The sequence below is a fragment of the Clinocottus analis genome, unplaced genomic scaffold (genome assembly GCF_023055335.1).
Source record: "Clinocottus analis isolate CAN_PGR_092001 unplaced genomic scaffold, fCliAna1.0.p SCAF_13, whole genome shotgun sequence".
NCBI lineage: Eukaryota > Metazoa > Chordata > Actinopteri > Perciformes > Cottidae > Clinocottus > Clinocottus analis.
In genome coordinates, this window is record NW_027175854.1 from 4,931,214 (window position 1) to 4,954,879 (window position 23,666).

A 23,666-nucleotide genomic window follows, 5' to 3' on the forward strand; every position below is an offset into this window, starting at 1 on the left:
CATCGATAGACTATAAATAAAATGCAACAATGTAACACTGACAGAAGCCATTCTGCATCATGAACACCTTTCATACTTCTGAATGCCGGATCCGTACTTCGTCGAGCTTTTATAGTGCGTCATGCTTTTACTTCAGTAAATGATTTGCAGACATTTTCCACCAGTGCCGGAGCTCTAGATTACTGATCCCTCTAAGTTTCCTCTTTTATCTGTTTTTGTGGCACACCAGTGTGTCTGTGCTTGTGAGGGCAGCACATGAGCTTCAGCTGATTTTGAGAGACCACAAGCATGCGATATTGCTGCACCTACAGGAAGTGAAATCTAAGTCGGGGTTGTTTTGGAACCACACATCCTCAACACTTGGCCACTGTATCTGATCTCCAGCCATGATTGGCTGACAAGCAGGTGGGTGGATCAGGAGAAAAGCAAACATTGCCACAGGCTTTGCCACTCTGTACCTGTCTGTTTGACTGCCTCCAGTTCTCTCTCGACTCGGGTCAGATACCCTCTCTCAAACTTTCAGCCCATCCACCTCGCCGCTTACTTTCTGCTCGCCGCCATGAGGACCACTGAGGCCGCTGTTGTCATGGTGATGTTGTGCGCAATGATGGTGGACGCAGACGTGAAGCCGCAGAGAGATTTCAACCTGCGGCTGGTGAGTCAGGCACACACGCGTCCAGCGTGTTTTTTTTTAATGCATTAATGTGTTTGAATCAGTTTCAAGTTCTGATGGCACTGTTTGTTGCTCATCCACAGACTCCATTGATAAGGAAACACTGTGTTAGTGTGTCCGTGTGTGTGTGTCCGTGTCCCTTTGAGATCAGCTACCCGGTTACTCGCCCTCAGCTGAAATTGTCGTGATTATTAAATGTGTGACTCATGTTCCTGGTTACCTCACACACAAGAGGTTGAGAGACGTCAGCCTGACACATCATCAGAAATAGCCTCTTGATTTGTATACTGGATTTCTCCCAGAAGCATTTTAAAGATCCTTTGTGTGATTGTTCCATATTTATCAAGAGGTTCGTTACTTGCCATTCTCATGAGTTTTAATGTAAACTTAAGTCAGAGAGTGAAATTAACAGAAAGATCTTTACTTACACTTACATGTGTGTGTGTGTGTGTGTGTGTGTGTGTGTGTGTGTGTGTGTGTGTGTGTGTGTGCGCGTGTGTGTGTGTGTGTGTGTGTGTAGTTTGCAGGGAGGTGGTACCGGGTGGGCCTGGCCTATGACTCTCCAAGCTTTGCCCCCTTCAGAGACAAAGTGAAGGCCTCCATGGGCATCGTCACAGTACTGCCAAACAGCAACGTTAACCTCACGATGTGGGACGCCACGTGAGTGTGTCTGCGCGTGACATAGTTCAGTACATGTTTGTGTAAATGGATGGCCAAAAAGTGCATGTGCTGTTCAAAGAAGAGAGGAAACTGAGATATGTTTAGGAGAGATAAAGACTGTGTGTCCCCTGTGTGCTTCAGACCTTTTGGTTGTCAGAGGAAGGTGTACAACTATGAGAAGACCAGCGTGTCTGGACAGTTCACCTACTTCAGCACGCGTAAGTCTGCTCCGTTCGAATCTCTATTATCGCCCTGACAAGAGGTTAGAGAAAGGATTTTTTAGTAAGCTCTGTGACTTTGCTCAATTACAATGTAAATATTTGCCGAGTACTCAGTAAATGCCCGCAGCAGGAGGACAAATTGGATTCTGGATTTGCAACAGTATTGAGCAAACAACTACAACAAGCACACAGATAAAAGCCTCGGTGCCCAGGCATGACATGTGACTAACATTTCAGTCAATACACATTTTACTTTAGTGGTGTGTCTCTGTAATGTGATGCTCTTGAATAAATGATCAAACCTGGCGATCATATTTCATCTGAGTTTATAAATCACACGTGTGTGGAAGTAGGAAGCCGTGTAGCAGCGAGGATGCAGAGCTCCGAGTGGTTGTATGCAGACTGAATGAGCCACAAATGTTTATATGGACCGCTTACTGCGAGAGAGAGGTGGTGGACATATATGATTTAATTAAAGGACGTATGGAACATGTGACCAGAACTGCTGTAGTACTGTGTCCCCCCAAAAAATGTGTTTATATTATAGAACGTAAGAAATGAAATAAAAGCAAAGCAGAAATATAATTTGTTATTTTACAGATAAAATGTATTACAATTGTTGACTGTTTTTCATTTGTGTTATATCTGACTTTATGGACATCTATTCACATAATAGTAAATCCTGCATTTGTACAGTAAATTTGATTTATATATATATATATATATATATATATATATATATATATATATATATATATATATATATATATATATATATATATATATATATATACATATATATATTCTAAATACATGCTCATCTTAAATTTATGTATTTATATTTATTTTAATAGTATTATTATTATTTTGACATACTGCAGGACATATACTGTATTAGAATATCGTATTAAATGTTTTATTATTATTTCATTTATAAACAGAATATTTGAATATGGTTGCCCTTAGTATATGACATCCAGTTTGATCTAATTCATATAGATATAACTACTTCTCTGAATAGGTTATTTTACTTTTCAGATATTATTAAATATTTTACAAAGTGTGTTACAGTGTCATTCACGTGGATTTCCATTCATCCTCACATTTCTCTGGTTTAGTTACTATTTAATATTGAGTGACAGGAAGTCTTTGTATTTTCTGTCAGGCCACAACATCGTGAAGGACATCACCGTGGTGGACACAAACTATACCGATTACGCCGTCGTTCTCAAAAACAAGGTTTTTAACAGAGAGTACACACAAGTTGCGCTTTATGGTGAGACACACATGCATTTTTACATCACATCCATGTTAGCGTGCAGAGACCGCACTCACAACATGTGTTTTTATTCTTGTTTGCAGGTCGTACTCAAACGGTCTCAAGCGGTATAATTGGGAAGTTTAAAGCCTTTGCCTTGTCCCAAGGTTTCCCCAGAGACTCTATTCTGACTCCTCCTCCAGCAGGTAAAGTAGAGGGAGCACATATGCCGTGCACACACAGAAGCGTTAAATGACACTGAAGTTGTCCTATATGTTTTCTGGCCAACAGAAAATTGCCCACCATCAAGATCTGGGCGTTAGGTGAGTCTTTTTCCAAATTGTATTTTAAAATATTAACATTTTGAGTGACTTCACATCTTCAGTGTAAATGAGTATGCGCATCTCCTTGTAGGTTCTCTGAAGATGATGGTGTCATGCAATTCCTGACGTGCTGCCGGTTCACTTTTTCCAGCATTTAACTTTCCATCAGCAAACATCATCACTGAGGCTAACAAAATTAGAAATAACAAATATTGCTGATGAAATGCATTTGTCATTCTCTGTTATGTAGTGTTTTACATTATTTTCCATTATTCATAGTTAATTAAACAATATTTACCTCAGGCTATTTAACTAACTACATGTTTTTTTTAATTTAATGTTCACCACCTGAATGTAATCAGATGTGCTGTTTCACAGTATTGACATAGTAAAATAAAAAAAACATATTAACCTCTGTGTGTGTGTGTGTGTGTGTGTGTGTGTGTGTGTGTGTGTGTGTGTGTGTGTGTGTGTGTGTGTGTGTGTGTGTGTGTGTGTGTAATCCAGTGTGTGCTTCCATGATGAAGTGTAGTTTCCTTCTGAACACCAGGGGGCAGGTACTACACATGATTGTTAGTATCTTTCTACTGTGACCCAAAGTTTTCTAAACCAGCTATTTTTATAAAGCCGTCACCTCATATCACACAGCAGCTATCACGCAGCACATACGACAATCAGGACACTGTGTGTGAGGAATCAGGTCGGAGCCACTTTGTGTAGAATCAGGAAATAATTGACTTTCAATAGAGACATTGTGGGAGGCAGCAACCAGTCTTTTTTCCCAGTAATTACCAGCTGTTAAATTCTAAAATGTATTGATCGGTTGTTTGTTTAAGCTTCAAATTCTGAAGTCCAATGACTGGATTGCACACACTCGGGCAAAAACATGCAAAGGCGGGATAAAAAGATCATGTGAACTTCGAGCTTGTTTTGTGTTTCTCGGAATGGATTTACAAATCCATTTGTTGTTGGAATGGATTTACAAAACCCAAACACACAGAGGGTCAGTCTGCTCCAGAAGGCCTGACAGGATGCAGAGAGGGGTGCGTGTGGTGTCTCTGCTTGTTCTGGGGTCGGCCTGGATCGTGCACACAATCCCTGTGCTCCAGGAACCTTTCAACCTCACACAGGAGAACTTTGATCTGGCCCAGGTGAGGCGGCGTAAATACAGATTTTATTGTTTCATTCATGAACGAAAGAAATTCTGTTGCCATATTTCCCCCTTGCATATTTGTTGTCTTGTTCAATGCTTTGCTGGAGAGTAAATATGTCTGTGTCCCCTGCAGTTCATGGGGAAGTGGTATGAGGTAGCAGTGGTTTCTACTTGTCCTCACTACATGCAGCGCAAGAGGGGAAACCCCATCATTGTTGCGCTGAAGCTGCAACATGTGGCCTCTGATGACAACTTCACAATGACAGCCACAAGTTTCAGGTTAGATTTACAGGCGTTCTAGAAGTTTTAAGATGCTACCATTCAGTCTAACCAGTGCTGTGTGTATGCATGTTTGCCTGCATATAGGAATGGCTCATGTCAGCAGATGTCCACAGATTATGATTTGACCAGCACTCCGGGACGATTCTTCCATCATATTGCAAGTATGTTTTCTCTCCCCATCCTTTAAAAAAAGAAGCTCTTACTATGTTCGGTCTATTCCTTTCACATGACATAAACAATGTAATACTAAACCAAATCTGTCATGCAAAGCATTGTGAACACTGTCCATTCTGCAGGGTTTGAGGCTGATGTTGATTCCTTCGTGGTTCATTCCAACTACGATGAGTACGCAATGATCCTTCTGCTGAGCGTAGAGAAACCATCAGGAAATAAAACCACCTCTTTCAAGCTTTATAGTGAGTGACAATTGCCTCTATGAAATTGATTTTCATTCAATATGCGGATCAGTTTGTGTAATGGTGTCATCTTTAGGTCGAAGTATGAGTGTGAGGGCTGCTGTGCTGGAGGACTTCAAAACGCTGGTGAGACAACATGGTGGCAGGGATGACGCTATCATCATGAATCAGGACAAAGGTGACACACTACTGATATACCAGGTCTAACTAAAGCCCTCCTCAAAGTTTGAAACATGAATTACATTTACTATTGTAGGACATTTCAGTCACACAAAAGACACATATTGTCTCTATGAATGACAGAAAACCAGTCTCTCCAACTTACTGTCTTGCAGGAGTGTGTGTTCCAGGTGAGCGAGTGACACAGCCCGTCACTGCTCAGCCTCAGGTACGTGCTTTTTACACAGTGACGTGCTGAAATGACATTTGCATACTGAAACCACAGATCTAGATTTGTATGAATCAGCCACTGGTTGTGGTTACCATGCATGTGTATCATCCAGAATCTTCTTCCCAAGAGGTGGAAAACTAATCCGGTGACACCTGTGGTTCCTGCACAAGAGGAGCACGCTGGTAATGGTCTACCAGGTGAAGCCAAGCAACTCACTGTTTAAATGATACGAGATTGGGAGCATTTCAATTGTCTCTCTATGGCTCTCAACATGGTGACGCCTGAGCTTCTCACAGTGCTAACAGTACAAACTATATCTTTGCAAATAGTTGTTTGCTGCTATATTAATGCTTTGTATTGTATATGTTTTTGTTCCCAGTCACTGACATTGAATCCTTTCTGTATTTTTGGTCTTCATTTGTAAATATAGAGATGGGGGGAGAGCAATGTTGAAAATAAAACTACAGCAGGCTTTTCAACAATACTTTTGAATATCACATTCTCACACACTCCAAAAGATACAACTGTGTTGAAAAACAATCATGACGTTCATTGTATTTCTGTCCAGTTTTAGCATAATATTAAATGCTTGCTTACTGATTACAGATCATGTGGATTAACGGAAGAGGAGGATCATCATCACACAAACCATATGATACAGCACATATGCCATAAACTACGATATGATTGGCATAAATAAAATGTTTAGTACGCAAATTGAACTTGTGAGAATTCAAATTTCATCATGATAAATATATATATATATATATATATATATATATATATATATATATATATATATATATATATATATATATATATATATATATATTTATATAGATATAAGCAATATCTGAGGCCTATAGTAAAAGAATGCAATTCTTCTCCAGGGTATTACTACGTGTAAAATGTGAACAGGATTTGTCCAGTCATACAACAGCATTGTAAAATGTGATGTGCTTATAGTATTTGAGAGAATTGTTCTTTCTTCTAAAAAAAGTACCTGAATAAAACACATACATGCAATATCATGTTACTCATTAGTGGCATGTATTGATTTATTGATGTTGCAAAAAACAATTCAAGGTCCAATGTGTACCTGGTCAGCAGCCCAGGAAGGTCAGAGCGCAAAGTGAGACAAAGAGAGCAACACTTTGCTCTTTCGCTTGTTTGCTTTCTGCTTGGCTGTGGGAGCGAGTGCACTGCACACAACACAGAGGTCAATGACCTTCTCCAGTTGAAGAGTTGAGGAGGAGACACTTTTCCTGGGATTCAGTGATTCGGTCATCAGTCCTCACAGACGAGTTGGATAGACTGATAGGATGCAGGAAGCAATGATTCTGGTTTCGCTGCTGGTCCTGGGGTGGTCTGGGACCCTTCAGGGGGTCCCTGTTCTCCCAGAGCCTCTCTACCCCACGCAGGAGAACTTTGATCTGGCCCAGGTGAGCGCTACAAACTTGCATGTGTTGTTTTAAACTCATACATTCAGTACAAGAGATAAAAGGCTCACGCGCAGTATGTGCTCTTTTTTTCCATCCGTTACATTAATAACATCTATTTAATATTTTGGGGATTAAATCTTTTAACATCTGTCAAGCCAACCCTGTGTCCTACAATATTAATTTTCCATTAATATATATATACACATGTATTTTCTCCTGGATTACAGTCAGTTTTTAAACAGTTTGAAATACATGCTGAACATTGTTACTCTAAACAAAACAAAATTCCGCTTTAGTGAAAAACCCTAGGGTTTGGCTTAAAATTACTACGAAGTTGAAATTTACCTAAACTAAAAAGCAACACAAGTATGTGATTTAAACAGAACACAAACAGCAGTCTCTTGGGCGATAGCCCTGTTTGTTTTTGTTTTTTTACATCACCCTCAATAGACTAACTATTAGCTAATTTGTGATACGTCAAAAGCAAAGGTAAACCACCGCAACATATGTTTGCTAAAAACGTAAATCCCAATATATTGAGTGAGTTTGAGCTCGAGACGACAGTTTCAGTTGCATCAAGGAAAAGTCAAGTATAAGTTATTAAGCACACATGAGTACGTGTTACAAAAGCTGTGTGGAGGGAGATATTGTATACTGAAGTTAAATGTTATTGTGAGATGTATTCTAATGAGCTTTACGTCTATGGTGAAATATTACCATTAACACATTACAGTACCTATTTCTATGGGGGTTTTTTTCTCAGTTTTTGGGAACATGGCATGATGTTGCTATGGCAAGCACATGTCCTGATGTGCAACGTAGAAAGGGAGATGCAGCCATTGGTACACTAGTTCTGCAGATCGGCACCACTGAAGGCCAACTCAAGGCGACTCGACGAATGCTGAGGTTTGTAGGAAGTGCATACATCTCACATTTACACACTAACACACAAACACACACTGACACACCAACAGACTTGTGCAAACCTTTTTTTTTTTAACACAGTTTGAACTTTCTAAAACTCTATAAAAAAATGTGTCCTTATAAAATGTTTGAAAAAACGCTTGTAAAAACAAAGACACATATTATGTAACACATACTAAACACACATTGACTAATTCTGGCAGTGTTTTGATCCAACAATATCTCAGTACTATCCAAAGTGCAAAATCCAATAGTGGAAATTAACTAAAGTACTCAAGTATAGTTTTGTCGTATTCAACTTCACTGTTTTTATTTGTCAGTTTTAGTTATAGTTACTTAATAAAGGATGATAACTTATTACAGATTGGCTACTGGATATTATGTAACATGGTTCAGATTAGCCCCACAACATTAATGAAACTTATGCAGTAGAATTAGAATGATATAGATATTATTCTGGAAAGAGACATTCTGCATTCTGAGAACTTTTATTTGCAGTACTTCTGTAATTTTACATGAGTAACATTTTGAATGCAGAACATTTACTTGTAACAGAGAATGTCAACATTGTGGTGGTGCTACTTTTACTTAATTCAAAATTGTGACTATTCTTCCAACATTGGTCAAACGTAAAGATGACAGTGCCTATATTGTCTAGTATACACATCCAATATAATCAATACATGTCTTATATTTTATATATGTGCAGACAAGGATCGTGCAAGGAGGTCACTATGGACTATGAGTTGACCACCACACCAGGACGATTCAGCTACCATCTCAAAAGTACGTCTCCCTCTGTTTAACCCGCAGTAATACAGCTCTCTGTTCAGTTTATTTTGTCCAATACATGTTTACAGATATAATGACCTCCTCTGTCCTTTCCACAGAGTGGGACGCAGACGTGGACGCCTACGTGGTTCACACAAACTACGATGAGTATGCGATAGTGATGACGAGCAAAGAGAAAACATCGGGCGAGAAGAGCACCTCCATAAAGCTTTATAGTGAGTGGACGCTCTCCTTCTAACATCTCATGTATTAGATTACATTTGTTTGTACCTCATGTACCCACATCTTGTATGTTATGTTAATACTTTTTATTCTGTCTGTATATATATAAAGGATTGTTATATCTTATCTTATTTTATAGACCACTTGGACATGAATACATTTTATTCAAACATTCATCTGAATTACTTCTTCTCTTCAGGTCGAACTATGGCTGTGAGAGACACTGTGCTGGATGACTTCAAAACACTGGTCAGACAACAGGGAATGAGTGATGACACTGTTATCATTAAGCAGGATAAAGGTACACCAGAGATTATCACACACATGTCGTTTGTCTGTTTGGGAAACATGAAAATTATTTTTGCGGCATAGAAATATAAAACGTAAGCACAATAAAACGAAAATAATATGCATGGGTATCTATGATGTGTTTTAATTTATAATCTTTGCAGGAGACTGTGTTCCTGGAGAGGTGGTAGCAGAGCCGTCAGTTCAGCCTGAGCCTCAGGTAATGAAGCTATTGTAGAGAATTCAGAACAAACTATGAGTGAGGGATTGCTTTCACACTGCTATCAACATGGCAGTGGCTGAGCCAGCAGCTATAGATGCTAACTGTGCAGCAATGGTAACAATACTGACATAGCAAGCAGTGTGACCTGATAGGGGAACCTTAGGGTGGGTGCTACATTTTTGAGTCAATGCTGTGGGTTGGGAGTAACAAGTAAAACTACATATGTATTCACACCAGAATCTACACATTCTGCAAGTAATAAATACTAGTGCTCAGAGTAAAAAGTGTTCCTTTCAGAGTGCCTCAATGTGGAGAGTGCTTTTCATGTTGTTGCTTTTTTAAGACATCTATAATGTTACTATTCTAAATGCTACATGTATAATGTAGTTCTGAGTTGTGCAGCTCTCTCAAAAGATTTTTAAACACATTTAAGTGGAATATTTAGGGTTCAGGTGTCTTTGTATCTCTAACTGAGTCTGTTGGTGGTACAGCGGATGAAGAGAAACCTGGTGCCTTCTTTGGTGACTGAAGACGATGAGGGTTCTGGTGACTCTCTCGTTCTTTTCAATGTAACTGGTAAGTGATCTGCTGAGTATTGACTTATGCTGTTTTTACTTTCATAGCATAGCACAGATATACCAATGTATGTATGTTTAATGTAAGATTCTGAGTCTGATGCTCCAACTAATGGTATACATCCTTTCTCTCTCTCTCTCTCTCTCTCTCTCTCTCTCTCTCTCTCTCTCTCTCTCTCTCTCTCTCTCTCTCTCTCTCTCTCTCTCTCTCTCTCTCTCTCTCTCTCTCTCTCTCTCTCTCTCTCTCTCTCTCTCTCTCTCTCTCTCTCTCTCTCTCTCTCTCTCTCTCTCTCTCTCTCTCTCTCTCTCTCTCTCTCTCTCTCTCTCTCTCTCTCTCTCTCTCTCTAGAGTCCTGTAACGCAGCACCAGATACAGGACCCTGTTTTGGGATGTTCCAGCGTTACTACTACAACTCCTCCTCAATGAGCTGTGAACTCTTCAATTACGGAGGGTGTATGGGCAACCAGAACAAATTTGACAATGAGAGAGACTGTCTGCAGAGATGTCGCACTGAGGGTGAGGAATGGAGAGAATTGTGCAATGCATGCAGCATCAGTATGTTGCCCAATGCCAGATTATTCTGTCAGTGCAGTTGTTTTTTTTATTTTATTTTTTTTTTATACATTTTATCATTTTTACTCTCACTGGTTAACTGTAAAACAAAAAAGAAAACTCTTTGAATACATGCAAATATGTGTCGTCTCCCCAGCTGTGTGCCGTCTGCCCATGGTGGCCCAACCCTGCACAGGCCAGCCACCCATCTGGGCCTTTGACTCCTCCGTCGGTCTGTGCGTGCCTTACAAACAAGGCTTCTGCCAGGGCAACGCCAACAAGTTCTACAAAAAAGCAGAGTGTGACGAGTACTGCGGGGTAATGAATGATGGTGAGTTTTTGCAGGAAATATAAAACCCACAAAAAAAACACACCACATCTCCACCAGCATAAGATAAAAACATGTTGTGTATTTTCACCCATTTCCAGATGGAGAACTCCTGAAGGCAAACTGAGTGAGATGAGGAAACATTGCAGGCCATCTGAACTTATCATACAGAGAAACATTAGAGAAACATTAGAGAAGCATGATTCTGTCGAGCACTTATGTGACATCATATCACAACAGATCACAACTAATAAAACAAGTCTTGACTCTGTTTGGCTTGTGTTTCTTTTTTGTTACTGTTATTAACCCATTCGGTTCTTCTGGTGCAGTTGCTTCCTGGCAACCCTAAATAGATACAGAAATTACCAAAACCTGGACATTCTCCCTTTTCAGCTACAATATATCAGTTGTATCATCACATGTACAAGTAGACTATTGTACAGCCATGACCTCACAGGTTTTTTAGCAAAGACGAATGGACGGTCATTAAAGTTAACATGCTCTGATCTTAGATATAGACATGGATACTTATATTAAAACTGCTAATTTATCACAGAGTGCATGCAGCAATCTTATACTGAAGGTGAGGAGGGAAATATACACAATGTATCACACGTAATGCACATTTGTATTCTCTCACACTCTTCAGAAATGATACACATTATCAAATCACTGTGACCACTCGTTGACGGAAAAAAGCAAATAATGACTGTGGTTCTTGATTTTAAAATCGTAAAAAAGTTGTAAAAACTTTATATGTGGAAGAAAAAAAAAAGGAAATACAACTTGTGTGCTCCGTCTTCATAGTCCAGCAGTCGGCAGTAGTGCACTTCTCGTCTCCATGACAGCCTCCAAAGAAAACCAAATAATAGAGGGATTTATTTTCCCTCAGTACTGAATTACAGGGAGCTTTACCTACACCGTGTTTACTGCTACTGATGAACTCCATCCAACAAATTTCTGAAAGTGTAAATATCAAGGTTTACTGTTTGAGTATGACATATTTCAGTGGTCATTGGCTGTAAATCCTTGAGAATAAATCCTTGTTTGCGTTCAGTCTGAGAGCCCAGATCTTCCTGCAAACGCTTTTGCAGGGCAAAAAGCACACACCTAAATTACCCTTCTGTTACCCATAAACTAGCTAAGGTAACGTAATTGTAGTCTACCTGACGATAGCCTGTAAACTGGGAGAAAGTAACACATGGTGAGTTCATTCGTATGGATAGTGTTTGATTTGCGTAATTCAATAGGAATTCGCTTGTCAACACAGTTCAAAATAAAGTCGGCTGTGTGTTGGAGAGCTACTGAGGCTCGAGCTAGCCAGTCACGAGCTAACCAGAATAACGTCCCTGGCTAAACTAACCTAGCGACATTGGTTTCGCGCTTACAATCAGAAACAGCCGAGCAATTCTGAGGTCAACACGCAGCAACACGTGTCGGTACTCTGCTGGCGTGATTTATTTGTGTCAGGCGAGCTCATGTTTGCTAACACATAGCATGAAATCAAGCATCCGGGAAGTGATATGTGTTGTGTTGCCACTATGTGGCGATAGAGGATAATTTACGCAAAACACAATCTAGTTCTTGTCCTCCTCCATCCCCTGAAAGAAGTTGCTTTTACCTTTAAATATAGGTTATCCCCAATAGTGCTGCATCAAAGCAACATTCAGATCAGTAAACAGTAATACTGTAACGAGAACGACAACATGGCTTTATCTTACTGACCCAGCTTTTTCTATTGGACTCATTCCAACAATGTTCCAAGCATTTCAACTACATTCTTAAAATATTTAGTCATAGATAAGCATATTTTGTTGGTGCCAGACAGGCTGGTTTGACTATTTCAGAATGTTCTCATGTACTGTTGTCAGATTAATTGACTTTTCAATGCACTGTATCAAATCCTGTTATGAGATACAATTAGTTTGCTATACAATTGATTGACATTAATCTTCAATGCCCAATAATCTATTGCCGTTGTTAACATTTACAGTAAGTGGTGATATTTTTAAGTCTGCAGACCAGTTGTTGCAACTTGCAACGTTTTCATGAAATCCTCCAAAGAATGACGACAAAAAAGCACCTCCATAATTTTATTGATCAGAGGTGTTAAACAGGCAGTTTAAAAAGGAGGGAGCGTTCTCCATCAGTGAAATCAATTCTTGGGTTTCAGAGAGTTAAGCCTGCAGGCATTCAGATGGGGATATACAACCACACTTCAGGCCTAAAAAAACATCCTCAGCCTGAAATCAAGTCTCGTAGCCAGCTGGTATCTTGCCCTTTCTCAGTCTGCTGTTCCCAAAGGTTTCTCTGTGTGTGTGCTGGAGTGATTATCAGCAAAACTGGTTCATAATCATTTGATGCTGAACAGTTTTCCCTGATTTTGGGGTATTTCCATTGTACATTGACATAATTCAAGACTCTGCAAAGTTGTTGGTGCCCAAATTACCTTTGGGCAAATGCATGGACTAACACGTTGTGTGTAGGATATTGTGTCCTGCCATACCGGATTAGGACAGTTGCTTTATAATACATTCATGGTACATGAATACATATTTTGCTAATATAATTATCTTTCCTCTCCATGTTATGACAGTAATATATTTGACCAAATGTGGTGGTCTTATTCGTAGCAATGTTGTTTTTGTGCCTTCCACAACAGAGTGACAGCAGCACACCATCCTGTGGACAGAAATGGACCATATGACTCCGGGGGCGGCGGGTATGTATCACAGTTTTGGTGGTGGTTAAAACAAAGTTAAATGCAGAGTGAAAGTGTGGACTGATATGTGTACAAACACCAAAAGTAATATTGCTTTTATACAGTGTTCAAAAGGCAAGTGTATTCACATACATTTTATCCAAACTATATTTTACTTACAAAATAAGTACATTTTTATATCAGACAGACAGTTTGATGATTTTGATAAGCTGGTTGTTGTGTTGAAACTACCGTGTTATCACTCCTGTGGATAATGTATGTCATAATTTAAAGTTTAGTTAACTATGAAACAAATCCAAGGTCTTTTGATAGATTCAATTTAGTTTTCTAAAGTATAAATGTGTTGCCACTGTGTCGTTACTGACTTTGACTCATCTCAGTAACTACATCTATACGTTTCTTAGCAACATTAGTTGGCTTAACACAGGGGGCTCTTGGGAAGTCCAATGATATCAGCGTCACTCATTTTCAGGCTCTAGGTATGTGCCAGTCCACATTTGGAGAAGTTTTAGTTAATTCTGGAGAGGTAATTAACATGTAAACACTGCTTTAACAAGCATCAAATTCTGTAAGTGCTTGTACTCTTTTCACTTTCAAGATTCTGTCATAGCACCTGTTGAAATGTTTTTTTTTCAGCTCCTACTACAAAATACAAAAGGAGAGAAGTACTTATAGAAGAATGTTGTGGCATCCTTCCAGTGGAGTTGAGCCACATGCACAACCTCTGCCAAGTCACACTGAAGCTGTTCTGGTGGCTGTAGTGACACCAAATGCCCCATTTAGACACTTGATCTTTGTGTTTCCTTTATTTTGGCAGCTGCCTGGCAACAGGCGGTTCGACCTGCCTGTGGATTTAATCTCTATCTAATTTTACTGAAATTTAAGTGACATTTTTATGGTTTTGTAAGGATGTGAGAATTAAAATCCACTTAGTTTAAATACAGTGGTTTCTCATATTTCAAAGGATCTCATGCCAAAAAACAAACAATCACCCTCCCAAAGGTGGATGAGTACATGTACTGTATGTGTGTGTCTGTGTATTTGTATATGGTGATGATGGAGGTTATTATGTTGCAATGAATGGGGAGTCTTCAACTCTGTCATTCATCCACCAGCCAAAACTCGAAAGAAGCTGCATGCTCCACATTCCCCTCCTCTCCTCACCTCTCCTCACACAAACAGTGAGACTGAAGTGGGCTGTGCTGTTTGTGTGAGTCCCTGTGCACATACGCGTGTTCGTCAGTGGGATGAATGGGCTGGAGTGGGGTGTATAATCGGAGAACCACAGAGAAAAGCAAAGGAAACTCTGTAGCTATTCAAATTCTTGAAATTAAAGGACCTTTCAGGGAACCGTTGCAGTGTATTTGCATGTCTTCGCCCATTTGCTACATATCCAGTCGTCCATGCTGTTGGCAGTTTTCCATTGCGTTCTGTCATGTTGCTGTCAAAGTTGCGGCCTCATGGTGAGATATTGAAGAGTAGGTTGATTTTAAAAGCCTGTGCTGCATTGCCATGCAACAACTAAGCATATTTTACAAAATGACAGCAGATATTACAGCCATTAAGATGGATTGAAAAGCAACTTCTCAAGCAACTTCTTTGACCTTGAAATATATATTTTTTATCAAGAAGAAACTATTTAAAAAAGCACTTATTGTCCGGAATATAGGAAATGCGTTGACACAAATCAGAAACTAACATTTATAAATGTGCAAAATGTAAAGTGCTGAGACTCAGTGACAGAGGAAATTATTCTGGTTTTGGCAAAGAAGAGACTATTTATCAAGTCACTGTGCGTTTTTACAATGACACACAAAGACCAGCCAATCTAACAAGGGAGGAGGCCAAATTCAGAAACAAGTGATAAATAATGAGCGTGGGAGTGAAATCAAGTTGGTAAATCAAAGAGAAGCATAGTGACTGAATTGACAAGTTGAAGTAGAGAGGGTGTAGCTGTAAGATAAATGTAGAGAAAATATTCTTAGGCAGGTAGAGTTATTGTTGAAGAGGCAACATGAAAGAGACCGAAAGGGTCAAGCCAGAAGAGAGGCAGTAAAGAAAGAGGCCAACACAGAGAGAGGGAGAGGTCTTTTGGTCTGCTTTCCCAGGCTATGCATCAGGAAGGTTGTATTTTTTACACCATGACCACCACATAGCCCTTTCCTGGGGAAATCCGAGACAAAATTGAGAGAGGCTGCTGCCGGGAGGGAGAGGAGAACAGGAAAACTAGCCCTGGGAAGAGGGAGGGAGGGAGGGAGGTAGGAGGCAGGTATGATAAAGCCCACACAGCATGAGCGACAGAGAAAGAGCTGGAGCTTTTGGGAAGTCCAAGTGGAACACACGCATAGGCAGATAGACACAAAACGTGGATGCATGCTTACATCTCCTCTTGTTTCTGGGCTTCTTTACTCACCATGGCTTTCCAAAAAATTTGCCCTGAGAGTCTTCTCTTGAGTATTTCGGCTGCAACTTCAGCAGGAATGCAGAGCTAATGCCGGGTTCCTCTCCTATCCAACCAGCCTCAGCTGTTAATCCGATATTATGGCTGCTCTGCTATGCCTGTTAAAGAAATAATATTTGACATTATGACTACTCAGCTATGCCTGTTTTAAAAAACAATATTTCCAGTGTATCACATTACCTGTAAGCTAAGATTTAGCTTGGACACAAAACTAGGTATGTCAAGAAAAGGTTTTACTTGTTATTAACATGACCAGTAATAATGAGCAAATCAAATCAGCATTGTGTTTTTTTCTGGAACCAAACTTTTATTTACAAGGTAAAAGCCATTATAGCCAGGCAACATTGCATGGAAGAGTTAAACAATGATTGTTCAGGCAGGTTATAGTGTTAACTGGAAAACATGAATGTCTTGGCATTGAAGGTTCAAGTATAGAAATTAAATAGTTTTTAATTGTTGGCAAAATGTGCCACTTGCATACCCTCTGCAAATAATTTAAGAATGCCTTAAGGGTTAGATCTAGAGGATTTGGATCTTGCAAAAGTTTCATTTTCCCATATCAGAACCCTTTACTTTAAGGCTCAAAATATCTGAATAGAAAGCTATCAAGTGCTTAATATGGTGAAGAAAAAAATACTTGATTCCTTGACAGGTTGATAGAGGTCAAAGGTCAGAGTAAAACCCCACCTCATCTGTGTGTGTGCGTGTGTGTGATCCCCCCAGGTCTTGACCCTACCGTGCTAAGAGACCAACTCTTCGAGCTATGGAACCGGAAAGATCTGCAGACGGTGAGGGTCACTTTCATAGCGTGTGTCAATTCCACACATGCAATTTTGAGTGTGTGTCTTGACCAAGGTAGAGAGATGGATTACGTGTGTGTCTGCAAGAAACACCTGCACAGTAAAGAACACACACGAGAAAGAGAGAGATATGGCATACCAGCATGTTTAGTTTGTGTGTTTGTGTGTGTGTGTGTGTGTGTGTGTGTGTTAATGGAGAAACCAGAGTGTCTGTCAGTAGGAGGAAGGAATTTGCGTTGCACTGAATGAACTTGAGATCTGTGTGAGGAGGATATTGAGTGGATGACATCTGTTTTGCAAATTAAGACTGATCGCAAGCCATTCTCACACAGATATTATTTTCTTGTGTCGGAAGTTTCTATTGCCAGAGTATGCATTCTTTACAAGCCTCTGCGTCTGTTGGGCGTGCAGTGAGGGAAGTTAGCCATTTGTCTTCACCGGCTACTGTGTTTTGGCTATTCCAAAAATGAACTTGTCATTTACCTAATTTTATCAACAACTTTGACTCATGTACTATTCATATTTATAGTACATTTCTGTTCCACAGTTGGTTCTGCATAAATATGTCACTGATGATTTTAAATGGTAACTCCCCTGACTATAATTACTAAAATGTTCTTTAATAAATTCACAATTTTCACATAAATCGTTATATTTAAATAATGTCAATCAAGCACGTTTTAGTTCCGAACTAAAACAACTTTGTTTTGCACACACATCAGGGACACAATCATGCTTGACATGCTGCAAAGGTTGCGTGTAATTGTCAATGAACACCGTGTGGCTGTAATATTAATGATGCACATGGTTCAGATTTAAATACATCCACCTAAAATCAAGATGAAAAACATGATTAAGCTGTGATATTTAATACATTTACCTTTCTCTTCTCGTATTTTTTGGTTTTAATTCACACTACTACCTCCCCTTTCTCCCATAGCTACATTTGGCAGCCCTCCAGGGATTTTCAAAGCTGTCCGAGCCTCTGGAGGCTTTGCTAACAATCCTGGAGGGCTGTCCAGGAAAACAGAAAGGTCGGAGCCACACCCTTGGCCTTCACATCCTATTGGAATTCCTAACATGGATGAAGGAACGTCCTCAGGTAAACGACATTCATCAACCAAACCTTTTTAAAGTAAAGAAATGTACCGCAGAGTTGCAGTTCCATCAGTCAGACCTGCATTTCTAGACACATCAGCCTGTGTACAGTACAAGTCTAACTGGCTTCAGTAGTTTGGTATTCAGTAGTTTGGTTTTTGCCTCTTCCAAAGAGGCAAAAACATGATCCCGATGATCCACCTTCATGGCTACACACATATAACCACTTCCTCCTACAACAGCAATATTAGCTACAATAGTTCCTAAGTTACATTACATTTCATTTAGCTGACGCTTTTATCCAAAGCGACTTACATTTTTGATCTATACACCGTAGACACAGAAACAAGGAGCAATTAGGGGTTAAGTGTCTTGCTCAATGACCCAACAACAAGGACTAGCGGTCCATTAACCCTCTGATTGAAAGACGGGCATGCTAACCACTGAGCCAGAGTCGCCACCAGTCTCATGAGTAACTTTTTCCAGAATTCTGTCAGCAACAATTTATTGCTTTATGTTCAAGGCTATTCTTTCTATTATCTAGTTGTTTTTTTTTCAAGATATTATTTATATATGTATATATTTCTTCTCAGGTGACTCTGAACTCACTCTTAGAACACCAAGCACTGGCACTTCAGCAGCGAGCTCTGAGCTTAATGACAGATACCCAGACCAACTTTGTAGACAATCTCATTAACATCTACCAACTCAATTCCCTGGATCCAGCCATTCTCCGATTGAGCGTTATGCGGTTGCATGCTCTCCACTGCTACAAGGAGGTGAGTCCCTTTTTCGATGTTAACATTATTAAACATGCCAGAAAGATTTCAGAAGAAAACATTCATCACTGGACTGATTTATACTTTATGTTTTCCACAGGCGGCAGTGCTCAGCATGAAGCTGAAGTTGCAGAAAGAACTGAATATGGAGGAGGTAAGACCAAATATTTTCTGCAGACATGTCTGTGCAACCTTTATTCACAACCAGTGAATACATAAGCATACTTAAGACATGTGAGGTGGGACTTTTCAAAATGGAATCTCTAAAATCTCTAACCAGTTTTCATCTTCATTTTTCTATTGCAGATGTGTGTACCTCTGATCTTGCAAAACCAGTTGCCAATGGCAGAGTCCTTTGTCACAGGCTACAATGATCTAGAACAACAACTGGTCACACTGCTAGACTCATGGTGCCACCCCTACTTCCGTGAGGAAGACATATACAAGTATGGATCATATCTTGGAACCTGTAGTATGCATGTAAGCATCAGTGTGCAGTGAACTCAAATGGTTGTGTCTGCTTGTGTGTATTCCACAGGCGGTTCCCTCACTTCTCTGTAACCAAACATGGCATGAGCCAGATCCAGGCCAAAATTCTCACCAAACATGTCTTCAGACTTGTGGAGAGATTCAACATAGACCAAGGTGTGTGAATGGGCGTGACTGGAGTGGAGTGGAGTGGAGTGGAGTGGTTAATTTGTGGGTGTACACTTCAGGATTTTGTCTCTCTGACTCAGGTCTGTGTCCCAACGCGCTGCACAAGAGGAGATTGGACTCTTTACGTTTCCTCATGTACAAGAGGTTTGTGGAGGCAAGTAATGAAGCAGGCTTTATTTTTTATTTCAGCATCATAATATATATTAGGTAATAAATCAGACTTCTTGTCAGGAACATGCATTTTTAGTTACTGCTAATTAATCACGAGGACAGATGTCCTTCATTGGTTTGTGTCCTTTTAAACACTTTTTCATACTTTATCGCGGGTGGAATGTCTTAGATAATACAAAATGTAGGTGAAAGAAAAGTGGAGACTTATACATAGAAGGAGTACACTTCCTCAGATATAAATCTCAGGGCTAATACAAGCATAGACAGTTCATTTGAGTGCTATGAAATACACTATGAATATTTGCAGAAGTTATTTTACCACAAAACCATTTTAAAATAAGATAAGCTGTATTTCAATATCAATACAGTGAGAATTGCATAGTTATTTATTGTATTAGGTCTATTCAGTTTTATTAAATATAAAAAGGAAAGAAAAAGAATGGGCAAACTTTTTGTCTTAAAAGTATTTATTCACAGTGTTATGTTTTTCTACTCAGATCTCGTGTTTCTGTTTTATTACACAAATGTCAACTTTAATCACTCGTCAAAAGTATTTTTTCTGCCATTTAAGCCAATAAAAGCTGGTAACAGATTTCAGTGGAAACAAGTGAATTTACGGTGTGAAAGAGGAACTGTTTCTGAAAACATGAGCAGATGCTGGCATTAAAGGTTTTCATACATTTGTGGTTGACAGAACAAATACAATACAGTATTATGTATTTACTTCACTAACTTTACCAGTAAATACATTTTACAGGTACTTAACAAGAGTTTTGCTGTAATCAACAATTATTTAATGAATGAAGTCTCACTGTCAAATGTGTTGAGCAAGGTGTTTGTTTATTTCAATAATGTCCCAATATGGAAAAGACAATATTGGAGTCAGATTTTCCAAATACCCATTATGTATTCATGATTATTTATATGTGTTTTGTACTCAATTTTCATTTTAGAAAAGCATGACAGATGAGAACTGGAGTGACCATGTACAGGTATGTGTTGTACTGTAGGTGTGTACTGTACTGTGTGTATATAAGTGTACAGAAAATATTTAGGATGTGTTCTATGTGATTTTTATGTCAGTTTTTTTGTATGTGTATGATGTATCTATAGTACGTCGTGGCTGATGACTCTGAGCTGCAGATCAATTTGGTGGAGATGTTGCTGAAGTACTGTGGCTTTGATAAAGCGTCTCAGTGGTCACTGAGATACAACATCCCCAAAAATCGACTTCCCTTTGGCGTATGGGAAACACAGCAGAGTCTACCACCTGAGCTACAGTGCGTTGATTCAGATTATGCATAAACACATCCTATTATGCAACAGCCTCAGAGTTTTTACGCACAAGTTTTGTTCGCTACATTCTCTTCTTTCACATTTCTAGTCACTCTGTTGTCTTTCTCTGTATCTCTAATGTCATTGATCCACTTTCATTCTGCATTGGCTGATATTGCGTTTTCTTTTTTTTTTGTCTCCTTTTGATGTGCACACCCGCAAAAACACACATACCTGTCGCCTCTGCTCAGACAGATAGGTCCGACTGGTTCAGAAAAATCTGAGGAGTGGAGACCATCTCGGTCTCACTGTCAGAACTTCTACCAGGTGCCGCTCACCAAAGACAAGGTTCATTTTGTGAACTCGCCGGAAGCTCTTCGGAAATGTCGAAACATTGTCCTGAAGGTACAGAAAACGAAATCATTGTAATCCATTTTATGAAAATCGATATACCCAGTGGATAACAATTTATTTTTTTAAATTTATTTTTTGCTCCTGTTGTGCCTATCACTGTCTTTAACTTAGGATGGTGGTATCGTAGGAGTTGACATGGAGTGGCAGCCTACGTTTGGCTGTATCTCAACTCAGAAGGTTGCCCTGATACAGCTTGCCGTGTTGGACCAGGTTTTCTTATTAGACCTTTGTGCAAATGGATTCTGTCAACACTCAGATACTATTAACTTCATCAAGACCTTGTTCTCTCAAAGAAACATCCTTAAACTGGGTAAGAAGAGAACTTGCCGAAGGTTAAATCAAATTCATCTATTTATTATGTATTTCTGTTTATACTTCTGTCTCTAACATTGCTCCTTTCTTCTCTCTTAGGTTATGGTATGTCAGGGGATCTCAAGAGTCTCATAGCCACCTGGCATCAGCTTTTAGAAGAGCCATTGAAGATGGAGGCAATGCTTGATCTTCTTAATGTGCACCAAAAGGTAACATTCACATAACTTCATACAAATTACTTCTAAATTTAATCCTACAGTCGGTCTTTTAGCGATAAAAGATAAGATTCTGGTCCCTAGTCAACCAGGGTTGCAGGACATGAGGATTGTAACATTTGGGTCTGTGTTTCATTGCATGGCCATAACTCAGGTACATGCTGCAGCTGTGCCCTGTAGTCTGTGAGATATATGTAGCTATACGCTCGCAGTCTCTGTGGTGGACAGGAATGTGGAAATGGCAACATGGGTCTTTAACTGATGAAGTTGCTTCACCATCTGCTGGAGTAGCATGCATGTTGCAGGATGTGAGGAATCCAAGAAATGTTTTTGAACATCACAAGGAATGTGGTAGAAACAGGATGTTGCAACAGAACATAAAATGGGTGAGACTGTTTACAAGTAAAAAATATGTATTGCATACAATGTAAAAAGTTTTAGATATTTTGAAATAATTAGACTTGCTTTAATTGCAACCATGAAGACAGGATCTTGGGACGATGACTAAACTATGCAATTTCATTCTCAATTTAATGTCTATAATGTCTTTTGCAGATCCAGCGGCGAAAGGTCAATAGGACTCACAATGGACCTCAAGAAGTGCTGGTAGGAAAGAACTCTCCAGAGAAAGGCCTCAGTCTACTGGTACAACAGGTTCTGGGAAGGCCCCTCGACAAGACGGAGCAGATGTCCAACTGGGAAAAACGGCCACTCCGCATCAGCCAAATTAGATATGCAGGTAAGATATTATGCATGCACACACAGACAATGACAGGGAGACAGATGGTCGCAGTTCTTTTCAATATAGAATACCACAGATTATTTTGTCAAACTGCAAACCAATAAATTCACCCCCTTTTCCTCTCTATCTTGTTTCTTAACCTCCTCCTAGTGGCAGATGCCTACTGTTTGCTGGATGTGTACTCTGCCCTCTCCAGTAACCCAGCTTACTTTGGGCTACCAGCTGACCTGCGCAGCATCTCATCAAGCCAATCAGAGAACCGTGGAACCAAGAAGCAGAAGGATAAACAGGCCCATGGCAAACAGGTCAAGAGTCAAATAATATTTCTCCACAAAATTCCTGTTATTGGTAGGGAATATACTTAGGGAGGTTTTAATTGATACCAAATGCCTTTAGGTCTACAGTGGTAAAATAAATACATTTTCAAGGAGGCCAATATTTAGACTTGTCCTTTAAACATTGTCAGGGATATCATTTTGGACTGCAATGATTTGTATCCAACCCTTTTTTTAAATTTTAAATTAATATAAATTGTGCTATTACATTTTAACAATTCGAAGAGTTTAGAGCTTTCATGTTACACAATAAAATATTGAAAAAACTAAAGTACTTGGGTTTGAGCATCCAACCTGCAGGGAGGGACAATATGTGTTTGACCGAGACACTTCAGCAGCTTCTATCAGCTCCAGGGGTGCAGTTGTATGGCTCCCCCTGTGCTTTGACCTCCCTGCACTGTGGCGCAAGTGAAAAGAAAATCCCCTTTGGGGATCAGTTAAGTATCACATTATTGTCTCTGTCCATTTAGGAATGTCAGGGGGCTCAAAGGGTCAGTCCCCCCAGCTCCAACACAGAGAAAGGCCTCCTGTGTGGCGAGAAGCCCTCAGAAGACACCCCCCCTATAGCCCCCCAGCAGTTGCGGGTGGTGTGTGACAACATGCTTCAGGGACTTGGGAGGTACCTGCGCTGTTTAGGTGTTGATGTGCTTATGTTGGAGAACACTGATGATCACAGAGAAGCAGCAACGGTTAGTCTGCAGTCTAAACTGAAGACACACAAACCTTTTATACACAATAAACACGTACAATAAGAACTTAAACAACATAACCATATTCCTTTTATTTCTGATGTGTACTTGTTGTGTGTCAGTTAGCACAAGCTGAAGGCCGCTTCATTCTCACATGTGGACAACCGTTCCAAAGTGTAAGTACTAAGTAATGTGAACCTTTGAACGATCCCAAATCTACAAACGCTGCAAGTGCGTGCGTATGTTCCTTGTTTGCTTGTATACATGTGTTAC

At 39.7% G+C, this 23,666-nt stretch overlaps 4 protein-coding genes across 5 annotated transcripts in view; all 4 read left to right on the plus strand.

Moving 5' to 3' along the window:
- Positions 1-492: 492 nt before the first annotated feature.
- ptgdsa (prostaglandin D2 synthase a) lies at positions 493-3,548 on the plus strand. The gene is made up of 7 exons (XM_068574677.1): positions 493-655; positions 1,194-1,333; positions 1,475-1,551; positions 2,720-2,830; positions 2,917-3,018; positions 3,104-3,135; positions 3,227-3,548. The coding sequence occupies exons 1-6, from the start codon at positions 560-562 to the stop codon at positions 3,133-3,135; spliced, it is 558 nt and encodes a 185-aa protein (XP_068430778.1). The 5' UTR covers positions 493-559; the 3' UTR covers positions 3,227-3,548.
- Positions 3,549-4,166: 618 nt separating this feature from the next.
- On the plus strand, positions 4,167-5,600 carry LOC137783838 (protein AMBP-like). The gene is made up of 7 exons (XM_068574175.1): positions 4,167-4,286; positions 4,422-4,567; positions 4,655-4,731; positions 4,867-4,986; positions 5,063-5,164; positions 5,322-5,374; positions 5,490-5,600. Exons 1-7 carry the CDS (start codon positions 4,167-4,169, stop codon positions 5,598-5,600), a joined length of 729 nt encoding a protein of 242 aa, XP_068430276.1.
- A 1,099-nt stretch (positions 5,601-6,699) lies between these two features.
- On the plus strand, positions 6,700-10,984 carry LOC137784054 (protein AMBP-like). Its single transcript, XM_068574476.1, has 10 exons — positions 6,700-6,819; positions 7,583-7,725; positions 8,453-8,529; positions 8,634-8,750; positions 8,957-9,058; positions 9,210-9,265; positions 9,760-9,844; positions 10,192-10,359; positions 10,553-10,726; positions 10,825-10,984. The coding sequence occupies exons 1-10, from the start codon at positions 6,700-6,702 to the stop codon at positions 10,848-10,850; spliced, it is 1,068 nt and encodes a 355-aa protein (XP_068430577.1). The 3' UTR covers positions 10,851-10,984.
- Positions 10,985-11,815: 831 nt separating this feature from the next.
- The window catches only part of exd3 (exonuclease 3'-5' domain containing 3), a 37,338-nt gene continuing 25,487 nt past the window's right edge, over positions 11,816-23,666 (plus strand). For both annotated transcript variants that reach the window (XM_068574126.1, XM_068574127.1), the window contains exons 1-18: positions 11,816-11,927; positions 13,386-13,445; positions 16,630-16,694; positions 17,647-17,808; positions 18,398-18,583; positions 18,684-18,737; positions 18,890-19,029; positions 19,122-19,228; positions 19,321-19,394; positions 20,365-20,403; positions 20,525-20,691; positions 20,938-21,091; positions 21,212-21,410; positions 21,512-21,621; positions 22,183-22,366; positions 22,520-22,674; positions 23,175-23,393; positions 23,516-23,569. In XM_068574126.1, the coding sequence (XP_068430227.1) occupies positions 13,418-13,445; positions 16,630-16,694; positions 17,647-17,808; positions 18,398-18,583; positions 18,684-18,737; positions 18,890-19,029; positions 19,122-19,228; positions 19,321-19,394; positions 20,365-20,403; positions 20,525-20,691; positions 20,938-21,091; positions 21,212-21,410; positions 21,512-21,621; positions 22,183-22,366; positions 22,520-22,674; positions 23,175-23,393; positions 23,516-23,569 (2,097 nt within the window). In that variant the 5' untranslated portion in view covers positions 11,816-11,927; positions 13,386-13,417. The remainder of the gene's footprint in view (positions 11,928-13,385; positions 13,446-16,629; positions 16,695-17,646; positions 17,809-18,397; positions 18,584-18,683; positions 18,738-18,889; positions 19,030-19,121; positions 19,229-19,320; positions 19,395-20,364; positions 20,404-20,524; positions 20,692-20,937; positions 21,092-21,211; positions 21,411-21,511; positions 21,622-22,182; positions 22,367-22,519; positions 22,675-23,174; positions 23,394-23,515; positions 23,570-23,666) is intronic.